The sequence below is a fragment of the Microtus oregoni genome, unplaced genomic scaffold (genome assembly GCF_018167655.1).
Source record: "Microtus oregoni isolate MIOR12 unplaced genomic scaffold, Mior012 000013F_ref0000133, whole genome shotgun sequence".
Taxonomy (NCBI): Eukaryota; Metazoa; Chordata; class Mammalia; order Rodentia; family Cricetidae; genus Microtus; species Microtus oregoni.
Window position 1 is genome coordinate 17,223,029 of NW_024543072.1, and position 21,077 is coordinate 17,244,105.

Here is a 21,077-nt window from a genome sequence, read left to right on the forward strand (position 1 = left end):
CAGGGGGGTTAACAGATTGGTACAGGCTAGCAGGGGATTGATTCTCTCTCTCTCTCTCTCTCTCTCTCTCTCTCTCTCTCTCTCCCTCCCTCCCTCCCTCCCTCTCTTTCTCCCTCCCTCCCTCCTTCCCCCCTCCCTCCCTCCCTTTCTCTCTTTAGAAAATGGTACAGAAATCCCACTTGCCTTTCAGAAAATCTCTATGTTGGGAAGGAAGTTGGGACCTTCCAGTTATTCTAGACTTCAACATTTTAGGGACGAACAAAGTTACACACACACACACACACACACACACACACACACACACACACGTGTCTTAGGAGCCAAAATTGGGCTGCTGATGCTCTGGTTTTCCCCAAAAATGCAATATATTGAAGTAACCACTGTTTGCTATCACCATCCATTCATAAAAGATGGGGCATTTTAAAACTGGACCCTCTGAACATGGCGAACAATGAGGGCTGATGAGACGCAAAGGACAATGGCACGGGGGTTTGATCCTACGTAATGTGGTGGCTTTGTGGGAGCCTAGCCAGTTTGGATGTTCACCTTCCTAGATATGGACGGAGGGGGGAGGTCCTAGGTCTTACCATAGGGCAGAAAACCCTGACTGCTCTTTGGACTGGAGAGGGAGGGGGAAAGGAGTGGGGGGAGGGGGAGAAGGGTGGGAGGAGGGGGCTTAGGGTGGGAGAAGGGGGAGGGAAATGGGAGGCTGGGAGGAGGTGGAAACTTGTTTTTTGTTTATTTTTTTTTCTTTCTCCTTTCCTCAATAAAAAAAAAAAAAGATGGGGCATTTTAACACTAAAAGTGAAAAGGAACATAATGCTAGAATATAACTATAGCCCTTCTAAGGCAGTTGGCCAGGCTCCATATATAAGCCATTTCTTTCATTCTATCACAGAATGAAAACTTGGTCACTAAATAGTTCTGTTCTGTGTGTTAACAATGTCTCTACATGCTTTATGGTGGAAACTGTCAGCAGAACATGAAGTCAATTACACAAATCTAGGTTCTATTTGTTCTGTGACAACATAGAGCTTACTCTTTTCTCCGTTGAAATAGAAAGTAAAACTAAATTCCCTTTTCCCCAGCTAGAAGTCTGACGGCAACATGGGTGGCCAGTAGCTCTATGGGAGTCACTGCGGAGCATGTACCGCAGCGTCTCCATCAATATGCAAACGGCATGGGCTTCATTAGGTTGAACAAACTGACCTTTCTTGAAAGGATTATTCAAGAGAGTCTACCCAGTGAAAGAGACCATGTCAGTCTTTGTACATAAAAATAAAAATTGAAAAGCACTAAAACCTTTCCAAAAAGAGATGAATTTGATCACTTCAACTTATCTTCTCCACTGGCTGCCAAGAGCTCCTCTGAACAACCAGCACAGACACCAAACCCCAGCTTCTCTTTAGCAAGTCTCTGGTTGAAGCCACGGTTCTGTGTGTTGCGCCACTTGAAGCCATTGTGTATTCAGATCACTAGAGTGAAGCTATGGTCCTTGAGATTCATTTTTGGAGCTAACTGCACACATCACCTAGTATCTTTTGCAAACTCCCTCCTGTCTTTAAGCCTCCGTTCCTCCTCTGTAATGAAGGAACTGGAAGATTTCTAAAGAGCCTCCTGGTCTAATGCATCTGAATGATGCTGAACTCTTCATTCATCAATCTATAATCTAACCAAAAAGGATTCTTTTCAGAGCCAGCAGCCTGCTGTGGCTATGGCTAAGAACAGAGTTGCAGAATCAAGTACAACCAAGATGTTGACCCTGCTCACCAGTAGTCTGGGACCCCAGCAGCTCACTGTCTTATGAGTACAAGGACAGAACCTTGTGGGTGACTTGACAGCCAAGGAGACTAAGTGATGCCAGCAGTGGATGGGACTCAAGTTCACAACTTCCCAGAAGGCAGTGGGGATGCATTTCTAGAATCCCAGTGATCCTGGGCTCTAGAACTTTTGTCAAAAGTGTTGGGGCAGAATTGAGGCAGCATGGACCCCAAAGTCTTCCACATCACTCATTACAGCCATCCAAGACTCCTTCCATCTGAGAAAGAGTTGGACATGCGAACATTACCCTCCATGGTGCCTAGAAAGTGTAATACCATGAAACCAGGGAGCGATGGACTTGGTGTTCCTCTCAAAGCCAGCTCTGCGAGGCAGCTGTTCCTCCTTGAACCAACGCACGATGACTTCTCTGGAGAGTGGACGCAGAGGACGCTCCCAGGTCCTGATGGGAAGAAAGAGAGTAAGGGAGGGGACGAATCAGAGGAGTGGAAGAGAATAAAGAACAGGGAGAGGGAAAAGAAAGGGAAGGAGTTGAGTGGGAAGAGATGGCTTGGCAGGTGGGGACACTTGCTACGAAGTCACACCGTGAGTTTGATCCCAGGGACCCACGTGCAGAGAATTAACTCTCACAGGTTGTTCTCTGACCTTCACATGCATGATCTATTATGTTTATGTATACATGTACGGATGCACAGTAAATAAATAAGTTTTAAGAGCAAAGAAGGGGAGGCAGTTCTGACTATTCCCCCAACTTTGGAAAACACATAGGAGCTTTATCTCATAAATATTAAGCATTTCAGCACCCTAGAAAATTCCACCTCCAAAACTCAAATGATAAGGGACAAACTGAGAAAAAGATTTTGCCATAATTTTTCCCTAAATTGGGGAGCTTCTAGAGACGGGTAAAGGAGGCACAGATCACACAGCAAAAGGGTGTACTGGACAACAGAAGAGAAGGAAATACCGTGGCCCTTCAACATATGTGAAATGCTCAGTCTGGCCCATAGTCATGTGTGAGTATTTAAACTTACTCCAAGACATATTTCCTTCCACGAAACAAGGTTGGCGACACCGTGGGCCCGGCTAAAGGATGTGAAAGATTCAAACATGGGTCACAGCCCTGTGCAGGGCCAGTGAATTTCAAAAGTACACAGTCTTTGAACAATGACCCTACTTGGGAGGATATCTTGGCAGATTATAGTTTCCCAATATAAAATTAACTTCCACAAGATTATACACGCAGGGTCTGGCTGGTGACTGCAGAAGATTTGAAATAGCAATGCCCACTGACAGAGTCTCTGTTAACCAATAGCAAATCCACACAGCAGAACACAGGCAGCTTTTCTTTAAAAAAAAAAGAAAGAAAGAAAGAAAAGAAAAGAAAAAAAGGAGAAATAAGGTGGTGTATGTTTGTTTGCTTTTTGTTTTGTTTTCTAATGTTGGCAAGAACTCAAAGAAGCCCAGGGCTTAGGGTAGGGTAAGGTAAGAAGCGAACAACAATAAATGTCTACGAAGGTGCTGTGAGGAAATGGTACACCAGGAAGGAATCAGAGTTCTCTATGAACACTATCCCTTCTCAGGCCTTCTAGTACATCATGAGGAAATAAGGGGGAAGGGAGGAAGGGGAAGGGGAGTTGTGAAGCCAGAGGCAGCTCTTGCTAGACTCTAGGGAAGAGGAGTAGGGGGTCATGAACAACCCCAGACTCAAATCAGTACAACAATGGATAAACCACACTACCTGGGGGTAAACTGACTCTTGAACAATCCCCGGAGATGAGGGAGCCACAGGTGCTCAATCCCATAGCTCCCCTCCCCAGGGAAGAAAACCGTGCTGCAAGGATTGCTGAGGGGTCTTGAGATAAGAGCCAGTCTCAGGGTCAGTCCAGACTGACAGCCAGAACATGAACATGCAGAGGCTTCAGGTAACCTTGTGTCTTTGACTTGCCAATCATAGGTTGTCGCTTAAGTGTCCTTGTCAAACAACCCGTCTACGGACACAAATGTGCACAAGGGCCTCTCAGTGCGCCTGCAGTAATCTGCAAACCTGCTGTTCAAACAAGGAGCAAACCAGCTCCATTCAGAATTAGAAAAGGCTGTAGCCCTGCTTTCCAGCTACTGGGCTACATTTATCCCATCTTAGACCTTTTGGTGCAAGGTTTTGACCAAGACCAAGGAATCTAAAACTATGAAAACAGTTGAGGTACTTGCATATACAGATTATGAGGGGAATAGGATGTATACTTTTCTTCAGATTATCAAAGATTATAAGATTCCTTAACCACTGAAAGGCTAACCCCAGAACAGCAAAGTTGTTAGAAAGGTCCTACCCTATTTCTGTGTTCCGCCCCATTACATAGATTGGAACGCTAAGGCCCAGGGAGGGCAAATGATCAACAAGTAAGAAACAGAGCCTGGACCAGAATGCATGGAGCTTGCATCATGGGTCCATGGCCCATCTTAACACACCTGTCAGCTCCTGTAAGGGGTGTTGATTGACTGGTGCATGGAAGTTGATGGCAAAGTCTTGCCTCCTGCTCATGGTTCTGGCCAAGTTCTTGGAACATGGTGCTTAGGCCCGCGACTGTGCCCTTCTGGATGGCTCGGAGTGAGTGGCGCCGGTACTCATCCCGGGCTCGCTGGGCACGACGACTCCTCTCTTCATCAGCTGCCTTGGATCTGCGCACTGGAAAAGAGAACAGTATGGCTGGCCTTGATCCACAGCCCAAGCTGTACACTGGGAAGACACAGACAGCGCAGTACACAACTTACTTGGAATTTCACCATTTCCTGGGAGCTGACCACTCACAACACCATAGACTACAGGAGGCTTCGCTTCTGTAGGAATGGCAAAGCATGCTCAGCCCCAAGATTGTGGGGGTACAAGGGTCTTTTTATAACTGACACTCCATGGGCTATAAAACTCCAAGGCACTATTCTCTCTCCAGCATTCTGCTTTCCACATCCCTCAATGGGGCTTTAACATAGCCAAGTAGGCTTGAGAAAGCTACAGTGCCTGTGTGTACGTGTGTCTATGTATATATGTGTGTGTATGACTGTGTGTTTCTGTGTATCTTTGCATGTGTGTATTTGTATGTTTGTGTGTGTATGTATCTGTATATGTGTGTTTTCATGTCTCTCTGTTTGTGTCTGTGCACATCTGTGTATATATGTATGTATGCATGTATTTGTGTGTTTATTGTGTGTGTTTGTGTGTATGTTCATGTCCATCTGTATGTGTGTGTCTGTGTATGTGTGCATTCATGTCTGTGTGTGTATGTGTGAAAGTGTGTGTGTGTGTGTCTCCTAAAACTCATAATTACATCTAGGGTTAATAAAATGAAGTGTGACTCTCTGCTCCTCTCTGTTTCCGAGACAGCCTCATCTTACTGTGCAGTGCCAGCCTTGCTCCCGAGATAGGATGGTGAAGTTCAGAGTGAACAGATATGGCCTTACTGGGATCCTGGTTACCAAGGCTGCCTTTATGTCTGGAAAAATGGATAATTTTGCCATCAATGACCCCTTCATTGACCTTAACTACATGGTCAACATATTCTAAAATGACTCTACCCATGGCAAGTTCAATGGCACATGCAAGGCGAAGAATGGGAAATTTGACATCAACGGGAAGTCCATCCATCACCTTCTTCCAAGAGTGGAATCCCGCCAACATCAAATGTGGTGCTGCTGGTGCTAAGTAGTTTGTAAAGTTTACTGGAATCTTCACCACCATGGAGAAGGATAGGGACCAATTGAAGGATGGAGCCAAAACAGTCATCATCTCCTCCCCTTCTGCTGATGCCCCCATGATTGTGATGTGTGAACCATGAGAAGCATGACAATTTTCTCAAGATTGTCAGCAATGCTTCCTGCCACCAACTGCTTAGCCACCTTGGCCAAGGCCATCCATGACATTTTTGTCGTTGTGGACAAACAGTCTATGCCATCACTGCCAACCAGAAGACTAGATGACCTTTATGGGATGCTGTCCCTTTTGGGGGCTACCCAAGACATCATCTCTGCAAGACTCACAAAAGGGTATCCTGGGCTACAATGAGGACAAGGTTGTCTCCTGTGACTTTAACAGTGATGCCCACTTTTCCACGTTGATGCTGGGGATGGCATTACTCTCAGTGACAACCTTTAAAGCTCATTTCGTGGTATGACAACAAATTCAGCTACAGCAACAGGGTGGTGGACCTCATGGCCTACATGGGCTTCAAGGAGGAAGAATCCCTGGACAACCCACCCCAGAAAGGACATGAGAGCAAGAGAGAGGCTCTCACCTGCTGAGCAGCCCCTGTCCTAACTCAGCCCCCTTACAGTTTCCATCACAGACCCCCAGAATAACAGGGGGGGGGGGGGCTTAAGGAGCCCTATTCTCTTGAATACCATCAATAAAATTTATTGTACCCACAAACATAAGAAAAGAAAAGAAAGGAAAGGAAAAGAAAAGAAAAGAAAAAAGGCAAGACAAAACAAGACTGAACAAAGCCAACTGAAGTCAAGGGCTTCTGCCAAAATTGGTCATCCTGGAGTCTGACTTCTTCTTGTCAGACCTCTACCTGCCTCTAAAATCCAAGCATTCTCACTAGACAGCTCTGGAAACTGGTCCTGGAGTTCAAATTGTGAAAGAGTAATGGTTACACTGGCCCTGGCAGACCACCTCCCTCTCCAGGAATTAAAATCTTACTTCATCCATGCATATCCAGCTCCTACAGCGTTCTAGAAACTGCACTTTGTCAGTATTTGGAGGGCACAGGTAAGTTGCTCTACTCCTCAAAGACGGTTTTGCCTCCACAGGTGATCAGGAGCCTTTTTGGAGAACGTGGCATCTTCAGGTCCAAGCACATTGCCTATACCTACAGAAACATTTAAAGAGCAGTGCCATGCACAGAAGATCTCCTGCATTTTGAGCTCCACAGGGTCAGGTTCTTTGACCCCGCTCATTGCCAAACTCCAGAACAGAGTTGGCAGACAGGATACTTTCCAAGTGATTAGGGATTCCAGTATGCTGGGTAGATTGCTCCTGTGTAAAGTGCTTGCCATCCGCACATGAAGCTGTGAGGTTCATCCTCAACATCCTGTAAAATGTTGGTATGGTGGCATGTGCCAGAAATCCAGCTCTGGGGATGCAGAGAGAGAAGATCCCTGAAGTTCACTGGCCAGCCAGACTAACTGAATCTGTAGGCCCCAGGTTCAAGGAGAAGGCCTGTCTTTAAAAACAAAGTGGATAATGGAAGGCATTCAAAGTAAACCTCTGGCCTCAGCGCGCGCGCACACACATGTGCACACACACAGTCATGTATGCCGTCACATACACATACAGAATATTTAATGACTTTAAAAAGCATTTGGCTCTGCATTTGACTCTGGGCTGGATAAAGAGAAGACATGGAAGCAGACCTTCCTTTTATCACTGTGACCAAGCTGGAGAAAGGCCAGATAAATATCACCAATATTAATGAAAAAGGTCACGAGTGTCCTTAGAAGAAGAAAAGAAGGGGGAAGAAGAAAGAGGAGGAGGAGAAGAAGAAAGGAGCAGCAGCAGCAGCAATAATAAATTACTGTGAGAGTTCCGGGTCCACAGAGTCCATAATGTACAGGAACCAGGGCTGTCAAAGGTGAATAAGCCTGCAACTGTGCTGTGGAGGGGTCTGTTCCCACCAGAACTGTGCTGTGGAGGGATCTGTTTCCACCGGAATTGTGCTGTGGAGGGGTCTGTTCCCACCAGAACTGTGCTGTGGAGAGATCTGTTTCCACTGGAACTGTGCTGTGGAGGGGGTCTGTTCCCACCAAGACTCAAGCTGAGATGTAGGACCTTTAATAGAAACTGCAGTCACCTTTGGAAGTCTTGATTAATTTTCTCATCAATGGATGAGTTTTGGGGAAACAAATGGCTAAATCAGATCACCCTGCTTTGTTCCCTCTCTGTTTCCTCTTGCTCTCAGGCAGAGAATAAATCTGGTTCCTTTGTGAACTGCCACGTCTTGTGAATTCCAGTGAGAGAAAATGAACAAGACGGTATGGAGAGATCAAACCCTTTCTAGAGAAACGGAGAGGGGAGTTCATTCCAGGAAACAACTGTGGGTTTCAGTGACCCAGAGACTCATCTGTAGGCCTCAGGGAGCAAGAATTCTGTGAATTCTGCTTTCACTGTGAGCAGAGGATGAGACAGGGTCAGGAAGCCCAGAACTGACTTCAGGGTCATTAATACACAGACAAGTAACTTCAGAGTGTACAGTCCCTTAGAGTAGGCACTAGAGAAAGACAGACAGACAGGCAGGCAGGCATACATAACTTTTGCTTCTGAAGCCCTGTCTCGTATGCAACACTATTATCCTTTAGTTCTTTTTCCCTGAACAATAGTCAGTGCCCCCCTTAGTCTGTGGACTGCCACCCCGCCAGGCTATTCTAGAATCATATCCCCAATGACCTTCAGGGCTCCCACTCAGTTTTCTAACACTGAAGAAACACAGGAGTGTCTCTTTTCCCTCTTGGTCACACAGCTCCAGAAGTGCAAAGAGGCAAGAACTAAAGGGATTTCACCACTTCAAATAACGTGCTGGCCAGGTGTGGCGATACCCTCCTATACTTCTAGGACCCTGGAGGCTGAGCCCAGAGGATTGCAAGCTTCAGGACAGGCTAGCTATATAGCGAGACTCTGCTTCAAAACCCTGAATGAATGAATGAATGAATGAATGAATGAATGGCATAGTCAGACAAGTGTATTTAGTTATCTACTTGTGCCAGTTCTAAGTGTTGCACAGGGCTAGCGCTTAATACTATGCAAGTCACACACCGTGCAACTTCAGGAGACCCAGCTGTAATGTTTGGCTCTCAGAGAACTTACAGCAGAGTGGGCACAATGTAGCACTAAACAGTAGAGCTGTGGTGGGGTGTGCATTGGCCACCAGTGACCCCAGACATGGATAGTCTCTGGAAGCAGGGAGAGGTCTAAGCTGATGCCTGGTGGATTCAAGGGATTCAACCAACAGTGGCCAATGGAAGAACAATTTTAACAGAGTGGGCTCAGAGGCCAGAGAGAGCAGACGTGCAGCATCCCTGCAAGGCAGAAGTACCAGAAAAGACCACTTGAAGGCCAGTAACTCCTGGCTTATGTGCTCTAATAATGTCTTGAGAGACAACTGGAAGCCACTAGAGGGCAGAGTTCTGTCTGCACGCTAAAGAGATTGCTTTAGAAGATGCAGAAAAACAGGAAGGCACTGAGCAAAGAGAATGGAGCTGACAAGCAACAGCATATAAATTTAGAGAAATAAAAAGGCAGAATCTGTACAATTATGTTGGATTAGTAGTAGTAATATTACCATTGCTTTATTTATGGTAAATTATGTGTGTGCGTGTAGAAGTCAGAGGACTTGTGAGTGTTAAGTTCTCTCGTTTTTTCCTTATGGATCCCAGGACTTGAACTCAGATCTTTGGCCTTGACAGCAATTGCCTGTACCCACTGAGTCCATCACAAGCTCCCTAGGTCAGTTTTCATGCTGAAAGTGGGAAGAACGAAGAGATCTGATGGCCAGGTTCCAGTCCTTTTTAAAATTACGTTATTGATTGAGTGAGTGAGTGACTTATTTTTGTGTGTATATCCATATGTATGATGTGTGTGCATGGAAGTGTGTATATATGTATTTTGGTCTCTTTGAGATAGGGTCTTTCTAGTTTGACCTGGACAACCTGGTACTGGTCATGTAGACCAGGGTGACCTCAAACTCATAGACATCCGCCTGCCTCTGCCCCCAAGTGCTGGGATTAATGGTGTGTGCCACCACACCCAGCATCTCTCTGCGGTTTTAAGTATAGAAGTAACTGTCTATTATTTTTTTCCTGCCTAGAAAATGAGGGCTTCATGTGGTTGCCTTGAGATCACAATGAGGGAGCAAATGGAAGGGGTTTGCTCAGAGTCTGGCAGAGAGCTATGCGTTAAATGTGTCCAGAATGCCTACTGAATAGACTATGTACTCTGGAGACTGAGCACACCATTTGGAAATAGTCCGTTTCTTGGGGAAGGAAGAGGGCTGATTACTGGAGAGGATGGTGACTTCTTGGTAGAATTAGGAGTTCCCAGCAGGAAACTAAAAATGAACCTGTGGAAAGAGTAAGCTGTTTTGCCTCTGGAGAGGCTATATCAAGGATTCCCTTTTTTTGTTTGTTTGTTTGATTGATTGATTGATTGATTGTTTTTCAAGACAGGGTTTCTCTATAGCTTTGGAGCCTGTCCTGGAATAGCCTTTATAGACCAGGCTGGCCTCATACTCACAGAGATCCGCCTGCCTCTGCCCCCCCCCCCCAGTGCTGGGATTAAAGGCGTGCACCACCACCGCCCGGCCAAGGGTATCCATTTTCAAAGATGTCCTGTGACTCAGACTGCTGGAGTCATGACACTTGCCTAAATCTGTGCCTTTAGCAATAAATATTTTGAAGACTGAAAGGCAAGCATCCAAGTCTGGGAAAGCAAGTGAGACAGATGCACCCACAGTTCAGTGGGTCTAATGAAAGGGTCTTTCTCAGCCTCTACGGCAACCAGGCAAGGAGTGAGGCAATGGTATGTAGGAGGTTGATTTGGGGCCGTAACCCAAAGCACACAGTCAGAGGCCCCAGAGTGACCACAACTCCTACTCAAGATGGCCAAACCTCATTACATTTTAACCTCACAGAAGCAATATTAAATGTCTGTGTTCTATGAATAATTTCATTTGTTGGATCCTCTCAAAGTCTCTGACCAACTAAATAGTCTCCAACTCCACACCCCTACAAGCTCACAGTTGAAAATCATTATACACGCTGCCCTGGCTGACCTATCCAGAGGGTTTCAGAAGCCAGACCTCTAAGATATGAGCTGAGTAACTAACGCTCCGCTCAAGTGATACCGAGAGCCACCCTTCCCTTTTTTCTCAGTTGGAGAATTTAATTTGACTGTTTTATCAAAACTGCTGCTCCTGAGAGATTAATGGCCCACTATATCTTTCAGATTAAGTTAATTGAGTGCGGAATGGATTGCTAGATTTGAATGGCATGCTCTACATTCAGTTCTTTAAGAAAATATGAAATGAGAGCCTGCAACCAGAGAGCCTGAATTGTCACATGTTTCCAGTTTTCCGGAGGTGTTTCAGTTGCCACACAGCACACTGAGCTACAATCAGACAGTTCTCAGAGGACAAGGTGATGGAGGAAGGTCATTGGTTAAAAAAATAAAGAAACTGCTTGGCTGGCCCTCATAGGTTAAAACATAGGTGGGAGGAGTAAACAGAACAGAATGCTGGGAGGAAGAGGAAGTGAGCTCAGACTCGACAGCTCTCCTCTCGGGAGCAGACGCCTCAGAGACACCATGCTCCCATCTCCAGGGCAGACGCGAGAGCTCTGCTCTCTGAGGCACACGCGATGAAGCTCCGACCCAGGATGGACGTAGGCTAGAATCTCCCTGGTAAGCCACCTCGTGGGCTACACTAGAAATGGGCTAGTCCAGGTGCGAGAATTAGCCTAGAAGAGGCTGAATAGAAATGGGCCAAGCAGTATTTAAAAGAATACAGTGTCCGTGTAATTATTTCGGGGCATAAGCTAGCCAGGCAGCCAGGGTGCTGGGGATGCAGCCCCGCCGCTCTTATTACTACAACAAGGGTTCCAGCCTCCACCCCAAGTGCTCTGAAGAAGCGCTGCGGCCTGGGTCCGCTCTCTTCATACGGCAGGAATAACCAGCCTCACAGAATGTGCTTGAAGTCACTGTTCGGAGGTCAAGTTATCCAGCCAATGCTCACCACAATGACATAGCAGCTTCACCTTGTACATCTCACTATGGTTTTTTTAATGTAAATGTTGCCTTTTTCTCCTTTTTTCACTTGCCTCTTCCTCTGTTCTGAATTTAGATGAATGGCATCCTCTTTAGCTTTCCCCTTTAGCTTCCTCTTTAACTCATCTTTCCAGGTTTGTTTTCCAATGTGGCCCATTATGAACGCCAGGATGTGGCTACATGGTGACTTGTGCATACTTTGTCAACTATAGATACATCCCAGAAACAAAATGCAAGAAAGAAAAAGAAAGACAGAGACAGGGAGAGGATAAATATGAAGGGTGTCAAGAATAAAGGTGAATTAAGAACCTCTAAAGATGGAGCTGAAGGGATGGCTCAGAGGTTAATAGCATGTACTGTTCTTGTAGAAGACTGGAGTCTGGTTCCCAGCACACATCAGGTGACAAACAGCCCCCTATAACTTCAGACGAAGGGGATCCAACAACTTCTGCAGACATACACACATAATGAAAAAAAAAATATTTTGAAAAGAACCTCTGACCATCCTCTCTTCTACAGGCAACAAGAACACTGCCAAATGTTCAGAATGGACTGTCTCACGATATTATTGAAAGTTAATCAAAATCTTGAAAAGACTCCAGGAAGCATTTATTCAAAAAACAAGGGTTCAACCCAAGTGAAGATACTAAATTTCCACAAAGATCCCCCAGGACCAAATGGGTTCCCTAGTAAATTCTACTGAATGTTTAAGTAGGAATTCCAATTTTTCACAAGTTCCTCCCAAACGACGGTGAAAGTAAACGCTCTCATTCACTGACATTCAGACTACCCCAAAACCCAAACTAGACTGCCAACACCATAAGAAAAGCACAGAATAACATCCGTCATGAATATCGATACAAAAACCCTCAACAAAGTTTCTTCACACCAGGACTGTGGTGTTGACTGAGATGGCAAATGCCTGCTGTGGAAACATGAGGACACCAGCTTGGATTCCTGGTGTCTATGTAAAATCTAGGCATAGTGGCATGCACCTGTCATCCCAGCACATGGCCTGGGGGGTACAGACCAACAAGATCAAAGAGTTCACTGGCCAGTCAGACTAGCCAATCAGTGAGCTCCAGGTTCATGGAGACCCTGTCTCAAAAGAGAAGCAAGAAGAATAGAGAAGAACACCCACCATCAGACATTGTAAATTCTAAAATGATGAATTTTGTGATATGCAAATTAATTTCCCATTTAATGAAACTGGCATATATTCATATGGTCAAGGAATACTGAGAAGCAGAGGGCTGCCTAGCCAGAGGGCTCCCACCTCTCCATCCTACTGTGGGCTTTCATTGTAGTACAACATGAAATGCAGACTGAAAACACTCACACCCCATGCCGCCCCTGTTCATCCTCTCCCTGACCTAACAGATTCACAAGCAAGTCTGCAAGGGTCCTACTCATCGGCACTGGTCAAGCATGCATACTACTTTGTTTTTACTGATGCTTTGACCTGTAAGCACTTGTTGATGCTGGAGGGCTGTCCCTCCCTCCCAAGGCCAGCCAGCTACTAGCGGTAGTAAAGGGTTTACCTTTCATAAGCAAACCATCCAAACAGAAGCCACTTCCTCTAGGGAGAAGCTTTTACACCAGGTCATGACACCTGGACCAGCATCCACCTGTCCTAGTTACCTTAGAGGCCAGACAACATGGAGTCAGTGCCCACATTCAACAACTCATTGGAACTGTTCACATCAACAAATAAATATTCCTGCCTGAGCCTTACCCTCACTCCAACACCTCATTGACCCCGATGTGACCACGCCTTGTGTGTTACTTCTTGGTGTCTAGGCTCTGTAAGGAAAGACATCTTAAGAGTCGTATTGTGCCCACGTGGCAGTATACCTGGGCTCAGCAACTCCTGGGCACTGTTAAAATGTTACCCTTCAAACCTGGCTCTTCTTTGTTTTTCCCGCTCGACTTCTTGCATCAGACACTCCCCAGAGTTTCCACACACGGTGTGTCTTAGCTTGCAGTGCCCCATTGACACTGTGCCTTCACACATGCTGGCCTCCATCTAAAGGGCTCTCTTTGGAGATGGAGAGACAACTCTATGGTTAAGAATGCTTGTTGCTCTTGAATGGGATCATAGCTTGGTTCCCAGCACCCATGTCAGGACATTCACAGCCACCAATAATGCCATCTTCAGGGGATCTGACATCCTTTTTGACCTCCATAGGTACCCACATGCACATATATAAACACAGATACATATACACGCATGCATACACATAAAAATAAAAATCCTCAGAGTGCTTTTTGCTACAATTATTCCTAAGGCACCACCAGGGTTCACTTCATACACTCCCTCGGAGCCCACCAGGACAGTCAATCCCGTGCTCCAACAGTACCTGCCACATTTCTCCCTCAAGTTCATGTATCTCTCTGTGCTGACTGGAAGCACCTCTAACATAAGGCCTGTAAGTATCAATATCTGAAGTCCCCAGAGCACAGCTGTGGAGGTTTGAATGAGAATGCCTCCATGGGCTCATATGTTTGAGTGATTGGTCCATAGTGAGTGGAACTGCTTAGGAAGGATTGGGGCATGTCTTAGAGTTTTATTGGTTAGAGCTACAGTGAAAAGACACCATGACCATGACAGCTCTTATAAAAGAAAACATTTCACTGGGGCTTGCTTACAGTTCAGAGGTTTGGTCAGTTATCATCATGGTAGCAACCATAGGAAGAGACAATGGCTTGAACATTTGAGACCTCAAAGTGACCTCCTCTAACTAAGCCACACCTACTCCAACAAGGCCTAATAGTGCCATTCCCTATGGGCCTATGGGGGCCAATTTCTTTCAAACCACCACAGGAGGTATGGTCTTGTTGGAGAAGGTGTGTTACTGGGAGTGTGTTTTGAGATTTCAAAAGTCCATGACGGAAAGACACACACCAGGAGAGGTATAGCAGGATCATATGATAAGTCTGATTTCTAAGGGTTTCTCTCTCTCTCTCTCTCTCTCTCTCTCTCTCTCTCTCTATCCCTCTCTCCCTTTCTCCCTCTCTGTCTCCCTTTCTCTCTTTCTCTCTCTCCCTCTCTGTCTCTCTTTCTCTCTCTCCCTCTCTGTCTCTCTTTCTCTCTCTGTCTCTCTCTGTCTCTGTGTGTGTGTGTGTGTGTGCACATGTGTGTCTATGTGTGTGTGCATGTGTGTGTGTCTGTCTCTCTTTCTCCTCTGACTGTGTCTGTCTTTCCATCTGTCTGTGTCTCTCTCTGCCTCCTTCTGTCTCTCTGGCTCATTTTTCTTTGTGTATCTGTTTATCTGTCTCTATATCTGCCTATGTCTATGTCTTTGTCTGTCTCTGCCCTGCCCCCACTTCTTCCTGCTTCCTACCGGTAAGGATTTAAAGCTCTCAGCTACTACTCTAGCACCGTATCTGTTTGCTTCCTGTCATGATGGTCATGGACTAATCCTCTGAAACTGTAAGCAAGTCCTCAATCAAATGCTTTCTTTTATGGGAGTTGCCTTGGTCCTGGTGCTTTTTCATAGCAATAGGAGGGTAAGTCAAACAACAGCATAGAGTCAGGAAATTATTGCCAATTGAGTAAATATAACATTTTATTCTTTAATGGGAGACATCTCCAGGGCCTGTGCGTGAACTCCTTGAGTGTGCAGCCCTGAGCCCAGTGGGACCATGCACATGGGTAAAGCCTTGGGTGGTGGGACTTGGGTGGTGGGAAAGGGAGCTGGGGATGGTGAGGCACGAGCACAGGGGGAGAGCTGGGTGGGGAAATTGGGGCAGGCCTAGGCCAGGACACGGCTTGGCTCAACTCACACTGCTCTTCCCACTCGCGCTCCTCCTTCTCACTGGCTTGGCAGTGCAGCTGGGCCTGCTTCAGGGTCCAGTAGAGTTCTTTGGCTCGCTGCTCCTCCTGGAGGCGAATCTGTTCTTCTCCTCGCCTCCTCTCTTCTTCCTCTTTCCTCTGCAAAATTATTGAGACGGAATGGTATTCGAATCGGGGAACTAACTGCCTGGGGGATTCTGAAGCTAGTCAAGCTGAGCTGTCGGGAGGAGAATGGCCGGCAGGCACCATTCTACTGCTGGTTCTTACACAACTGAAATGTGATTGTCACACTTGGTAAGAACCAAATGGATTGGCAAGATTTTATTTTATAAATTTTATTTGCTGTTTTGCAATACTTGGGATTGAACCTAGAGCCTCATTTTTTTTCCTGGCTTAAAAATTTCTTTATCTTAAAGAAGAATATTGAAATTTCTCAAATGCCTGTCAAGTACAGTAAGCTTTCTCTAGATTAACCCACATATGAGTTCTTATAAACACGGTATTACTTCTTTTTCAGAGGGACACCCTTCACCTGGAGGTCATTTTTTTCTTTCTCCTATGGGCAGTGCGGGCTGCTTCCTAGATACCTCTCCGCCCATGCTCCAGGACCTGCCTCTGAACCTTCTCTGAGACACAGCCCTGTTTCACGGGTAGCTGCTTTCCTTCTGCAGTCACTTATCTCAGGATACACTGAACCACTTTCTGAGCGTTTGCCTGAAAATACTGCTATGCCAGCCTCTCACTCCGCTACTAATTTAACTGAGCACAGAACCTGAGTAATTAAAAAACATTGCTACCTTGTCTTCCAGCATTGCTGGCACTTCTCTTGCTATGAGACTCCTGTTGTCTAGTCAGTCCGCCTGAGTCAGCCTCCTAAAAACTCCATCTTTTCTCTCTTAGTTTCTACATCTTGTCTTTTCTTGGTCTGCCTCCTTGTTCAAGTCATTGACTGACTCTTCCAACTGCTCCACCAGGTGTGAGCTGTTTCCTTTCTGTTGTGGCACGTGTGACTTTTTGAAGCCCTCATTCTTATTTGCTAACCGCCTCCTTCATGTGGCTGCATCCTGTATTTGTTTCAGAAGTGTGAGAGCCTAGCTCTCTGAAGATTGAGGCCTTTGTCTTTCTCCCTGCTCTGGCTGAGTTCTATTTCTTTTGTGTTCTGTTGCATTTATTTGACTTGGTGCCTGCCACTTCTAGAAAAGGAAGGCTTTCTTCAGATAGTCTTTCCCTGTCTGTTCACAGTGAAGAAGAAAGTCAGACTTGAATGGGAAGTTGAGTATATAGCCAACCTCACTAAGAGACGAGCTTTACTCTGTAGCTATTACATAAGGAACCAGCCATTGCTTTGAAGAACAATCAGGTGGAAGGTTCTGGGGCTCCTTTCTGTAAGATTATCTAGAATCTTCTATTCTTCCTGAGTGGTATCTGACCAGGAGTCAACAGTGAGCATGCTGCAGGCAGAATTGTCCTTAAATCCCCCGACCTGAGCCTCATGCTTTATGCGAAGTCATGGTCTGAAGTGCTTTATTTGTCAATTTCATCCTCCAGTTCCCTTCCCAGCAGAAAGGAGAGGGGCAGCCCTTTCTTCCAAGGCCAGACAAGGCCCTGCATGAGCTCTGGTCCCTTTTAATTTGTTTCTCATGTTCTCTGTTTCTCTCTGTGTTATATGAGTGTGGACACAGGCTGTGTCCTCGACTGTGTAGAACAGCAGCTTTTGGGCTGTGCTAGCCTTGAAATACTGCATTTTCTGAAGCAAGGGCATTGGTGGTTGTTTCTTTAATCTTTGTTTTTTGTTCTTTTTACTCTTTTGGGGGCCCACCACCCAGATCACAAATAAATCACACTGAGGCTTATTCTTACTTATGAATGCCTGACCTTAGCTTGGCTTGTTTCTAGCCAGCATTTTTTAAAATATCTTGTCTACCTTTTGCCTCTGGGCTTTAATCTTTCTATATACTACATAAAGGTATATATTTATTCTATATACTCTTCTTTACTTCTTACTCTGTAGCTGGCTGTGTAGCTGGCCTCTAATGTCCTCCTCGTCTCTTTTTCTTGCTCCCTTGGTCTTCTCTTCCCAGATCTCTCCTATTTATTCTCTCCACCTGCCATCCCTACCTACCCTTTCTCCTGCCTGTCTATTGGCTGTTCAGCTCTTTATTAGACCTATGAGGTGTTTTAGTAGATAGGCAAAGTAACATAGCTTCACGGAGTTCAACAAATACAAGATAAAAGAGTACAACACATTTGCATCATTAAATACATGTTCCACAGCATAAACAAATGTAACATCTTAAAATAATATTCCACACATGAGTTTTTTATTATATCTTTTACGTTTAATTTGTATGCATGCTTGTATGGGAGGCACATGCATGGCATGGCACTTAGGTAGAGATCAGAAAACTATTGGTGGGAGCTGATTCTCTTCTTCCACAAGGTGGATCCCAGGGATGAGATTCAGTTCCTCAGACTAAGTAGGCACATCTGCTAAGCCCTCTCACCATTCCTCCTCCACCCCCCCCCAAAAAAAAGCAGTTTTGACCTGAGTTACTATAGCCCAAGTCTAGGTGGTGGGATAAGATCACTGTCTTAGTTAGAGTTGCTATAGCTGGAAGAGACACCATGACCACGGCAACTCTATATTATAGAGAAAACACTTGGAGTGGCAGCTTATAGTTCAGAGGTCCAGTCCTTCATCAGCATGGCGGGGAGCATGGTTGCATGCCAGCAGAGGTGGTGCTGGGAGCTGAGAGTGCTCCATCTTGCAAGCAACAGAAAGTCAACTGACTGTCACACTGAGGGAAGTGCACCAGACTTTTTCTTTTGGACCACCAACCAACTCCTACATCATGACATGGAGACTTACTATATGTTATAAATGCTCAGCCTTAGCTTAGCTCTTATTTTAATATGTTTCTCTTTATCTATGTTTTTGCTTCTTTCTATATGTCCTACTTTCCTGCTTCTCCTGTTTGGCTAGCTGGCTGGCTTCTGGCCCCAAGCATGTCCCTCTCTTTCTCCCTAGTTCCCCTTCTTCTCTTTGTTCCTCTTCCCAGTGTGGCTACATCAGACAGATCTCCTGTCTCTATTTATTATTAGTTGTCTGTTTATTTAGCCTATAGAGGATGAGTGGCCAAGTCCAACTCGGCAGAGCTGTCAGACCCCAGGCTCTGATCTTAAGAATTCTGGTAATAGTAGTAGTTGGTGAATTAAAGTGAACAAAATTGATGTAGCTTTTGAATTAACTGTTAGTCAATAAATTATGGTTCTGTGGAAGGATACAAACAAGTTCACTATGCTTCTTACACAGCCCATTAGTGACAAGGGGGTTAAGCAGATGTCCCAGTAACTCCAGAACTCATTTCCACGGAGTCAGATTAGCCTACAACCCAGTGGCTTAGCTCTGGTTCCAAGAAGGTAGTAGTCTGATAACAGACACACACTACTGGCCAATATAGTGTTTTTTTCACTAGTTCACAAGAGATTTAGTTGCTGAGACAGAGCTAAAAGGGTGGTTTTAGGTGGCTATAATTATTAATAGAGATAAAAACGATTGTTCACCTTCCCTGTACACCCAGGAGGCAGCCCTAGCTATCTTCCCACTGCTCCAGGTTCAGACCTTGACTTAATATCTTTCCTTCCCACACATCTCTCTCCATTCTGTCTGGCAGCTCAGGCCTTTCCTTTTTTACTTCCCACTTCCTTCTGGTCAAAAAGAGGAATAGATTCAATATCATAAGAACAAAGCAAATGAAATGATGGTAGACAGGTTCACCTGCTCCACAAGAAGAACCTGCAGGTAAACTCACATCTTTAGCACCATTCCTGCAGTATTTGGTGCCTCCAAATCCTGGACCTCTGGGGTTCCAGACTGAGCCAGCTCACTGCCTTACCCTTCCTACACCTCCACTGAATTCTTGAATGTCTTGCCTCTGTCTTGAGATTTTCTCATATTTCCTCTCCTCTCTCATTTTTTTCTGTTCATATGTTATGCAAATTTTTTCTAGGTTTATGAACTGTATTAATGATTTAAAGAAGAAAAAGGTAATATAACTATAATTCTTAATCCTTTATTTTAAAAAATAGCATTTTGGGGAGCTGGAGAAATGACTTAAGAGCTAAGAGAACTGGCTGTTCTTCCAGAGGACTAGGGTTCAACTCCTAGCACTTCCATAAAAGCTCACAATAGTCTTTAACTCTAACTCTGAGGAACCCAATGCCCTCTTCTGTATTTCATGGGCACTACAGGCACATAGTACACAAATACACATGCAGATAAAATATTCATATACATAAAATGACAATGGGTAGTGGTGACCCATGCCTTGCTAAACAGAGACAGGTGGATCTCTGGGTTCTGAGTTCTGAGGCCAGCCTGATGTACAGCACAAGTTTCAGCATAGCCAGGGCTAAACAGAGCCATCCTGTCTTGAAAAACAAAACAGCAAAACAAAATAAAACAAAAAATTACTGATGTTTTCTGTTGCTTCTGAAATGGTTTTGATTGAGGACTTTTCTCCCAATGATCAGTTTGTACTTCTAAAATCATCAAGAGATCCATTCCTTAAGAATTAGAAACAGAAGCTAAAGAAGCTAACTGATTTTATTAAAATTACTGAGCATCTGTGAGACTCACAGGCCTCCTGTGGATGCAGTATGAGAAACAGGGTCCCCACTCACTCAGAGTTTACCTTCTGGTGGTGAGAAAATCAAACAAGTAAGTTAAAGTTCAATTAATTTCACAAAAGAATGACTAGTGTATATGAGCATGTTTGGGAGACTACCATAGCTATGTGACCAGGAGAACTGTCATAGGGGATGGCATGTGGTCTGATTCCCAAGTTACATGCAGAACAGGCAGATGGGCATGCCACAAGACCATGCCATAGGTCTCCAAAGGTGGCTGGTCCTAGGCAGGGAGCCACATGGTAGACGAGAGACAGAGACATGGATAGGCATGCCATGCAGAGTGAGGTTGGATATTTATTTAGTGGGTTAAGGAGGGGAAAGGGGAGAAGAGCAGAGAGAGAGACAGACAGACAGAAAGACAGAGAGAGGGAAGGGGAGAAGTAGGGAAAGACAGAAGCTGTCTCTTTGAGAGGGAGATGGAAAAGGAAGATACTCAGGCTGGAAGCTGAAGATCAGCCTGCCTTGGGGGGGGAGGAGGAATGGCTTGTCTCTTAAAGGGACAGGACAGATCATTGCACACTATCACTTACAACTCAAAAGAAAGAGTTGGAATCAGAAAACAAGACTAATAAAGAAAGCCAAGGTTAGGATAATAAGCTAGAAGGAAGGATGCCTGTGAACAACCAGAAAAAGGGAGCATGTAAGGCAAAAAGAGTAGTGAGCTGAGAGGAAGCCTATTGAGACATTACAAAGGGAAGAAAGCTAAAGCCAGTTGGGCATGATAATTGGAAGTGCCTGGAGAATGTGACAAGAGCAGCCCTCATGGAACAGAGGGACAGTTATCTAGGCACCACAGGGAGGAAGTAAAGATGACCATCAGAACATTCAAGATGAGAGAAATGTGGGGTTACAGTAGACAACACAGAGTGGCTCCTTAGCTTTTTGACTAAGATCCCTCAGAGGTAGACAGGGAAAGGACGGCTTTGCCATGGGAAATCCCAAGGCAGTTCCTGACTGATAGGAAACCGGAAGCCATGTTTCCAACTTTAGTCAAAACAGCTTACTATG

The 21,077-nt window shown here is 45.2% G+C and overlaps 1 protein-coding gene across 3 annotated transcripts in view; it reads right to left on the reverse strand.

Annotated features, from left to right (window-relative positions):
• Sh2d4b (SH2 domain containing 4B) overlaps nucleotides 1–21,077 on the reverse strand; it is a 61,228-nt gene that overhangs the window by 15,552 nt on the left and 24,599 nt on the right. For 2 of the 3 annotated variants that reach the window (XM_041663028.1, XM_041663027.1), the window contains exons 4-6: nucleotides 15,368–15,515; nucleotides 4,246–4,462; nucleotides 2,097–2,221 (exon numbers count right to left, since the gene is read on the reverse strand). In XM_041663028.1, coding sequence (XP_041518962.1) covers nucleotides 2,097–2,221; nucleotides 4,246–4,462; nucleotides 15,368–15,515 — 490 coding nt within the window. Of the gene's footprint in view, nucleotides 1–2,096; nucleotides 2,234–4,245; nucleotides 4,463–15,367; nucleotides 15,516–21,077 lie in introns of all 3 variants that reach the window. The other variant, XM_041663029.1, reaches the window with a different exon arrangement.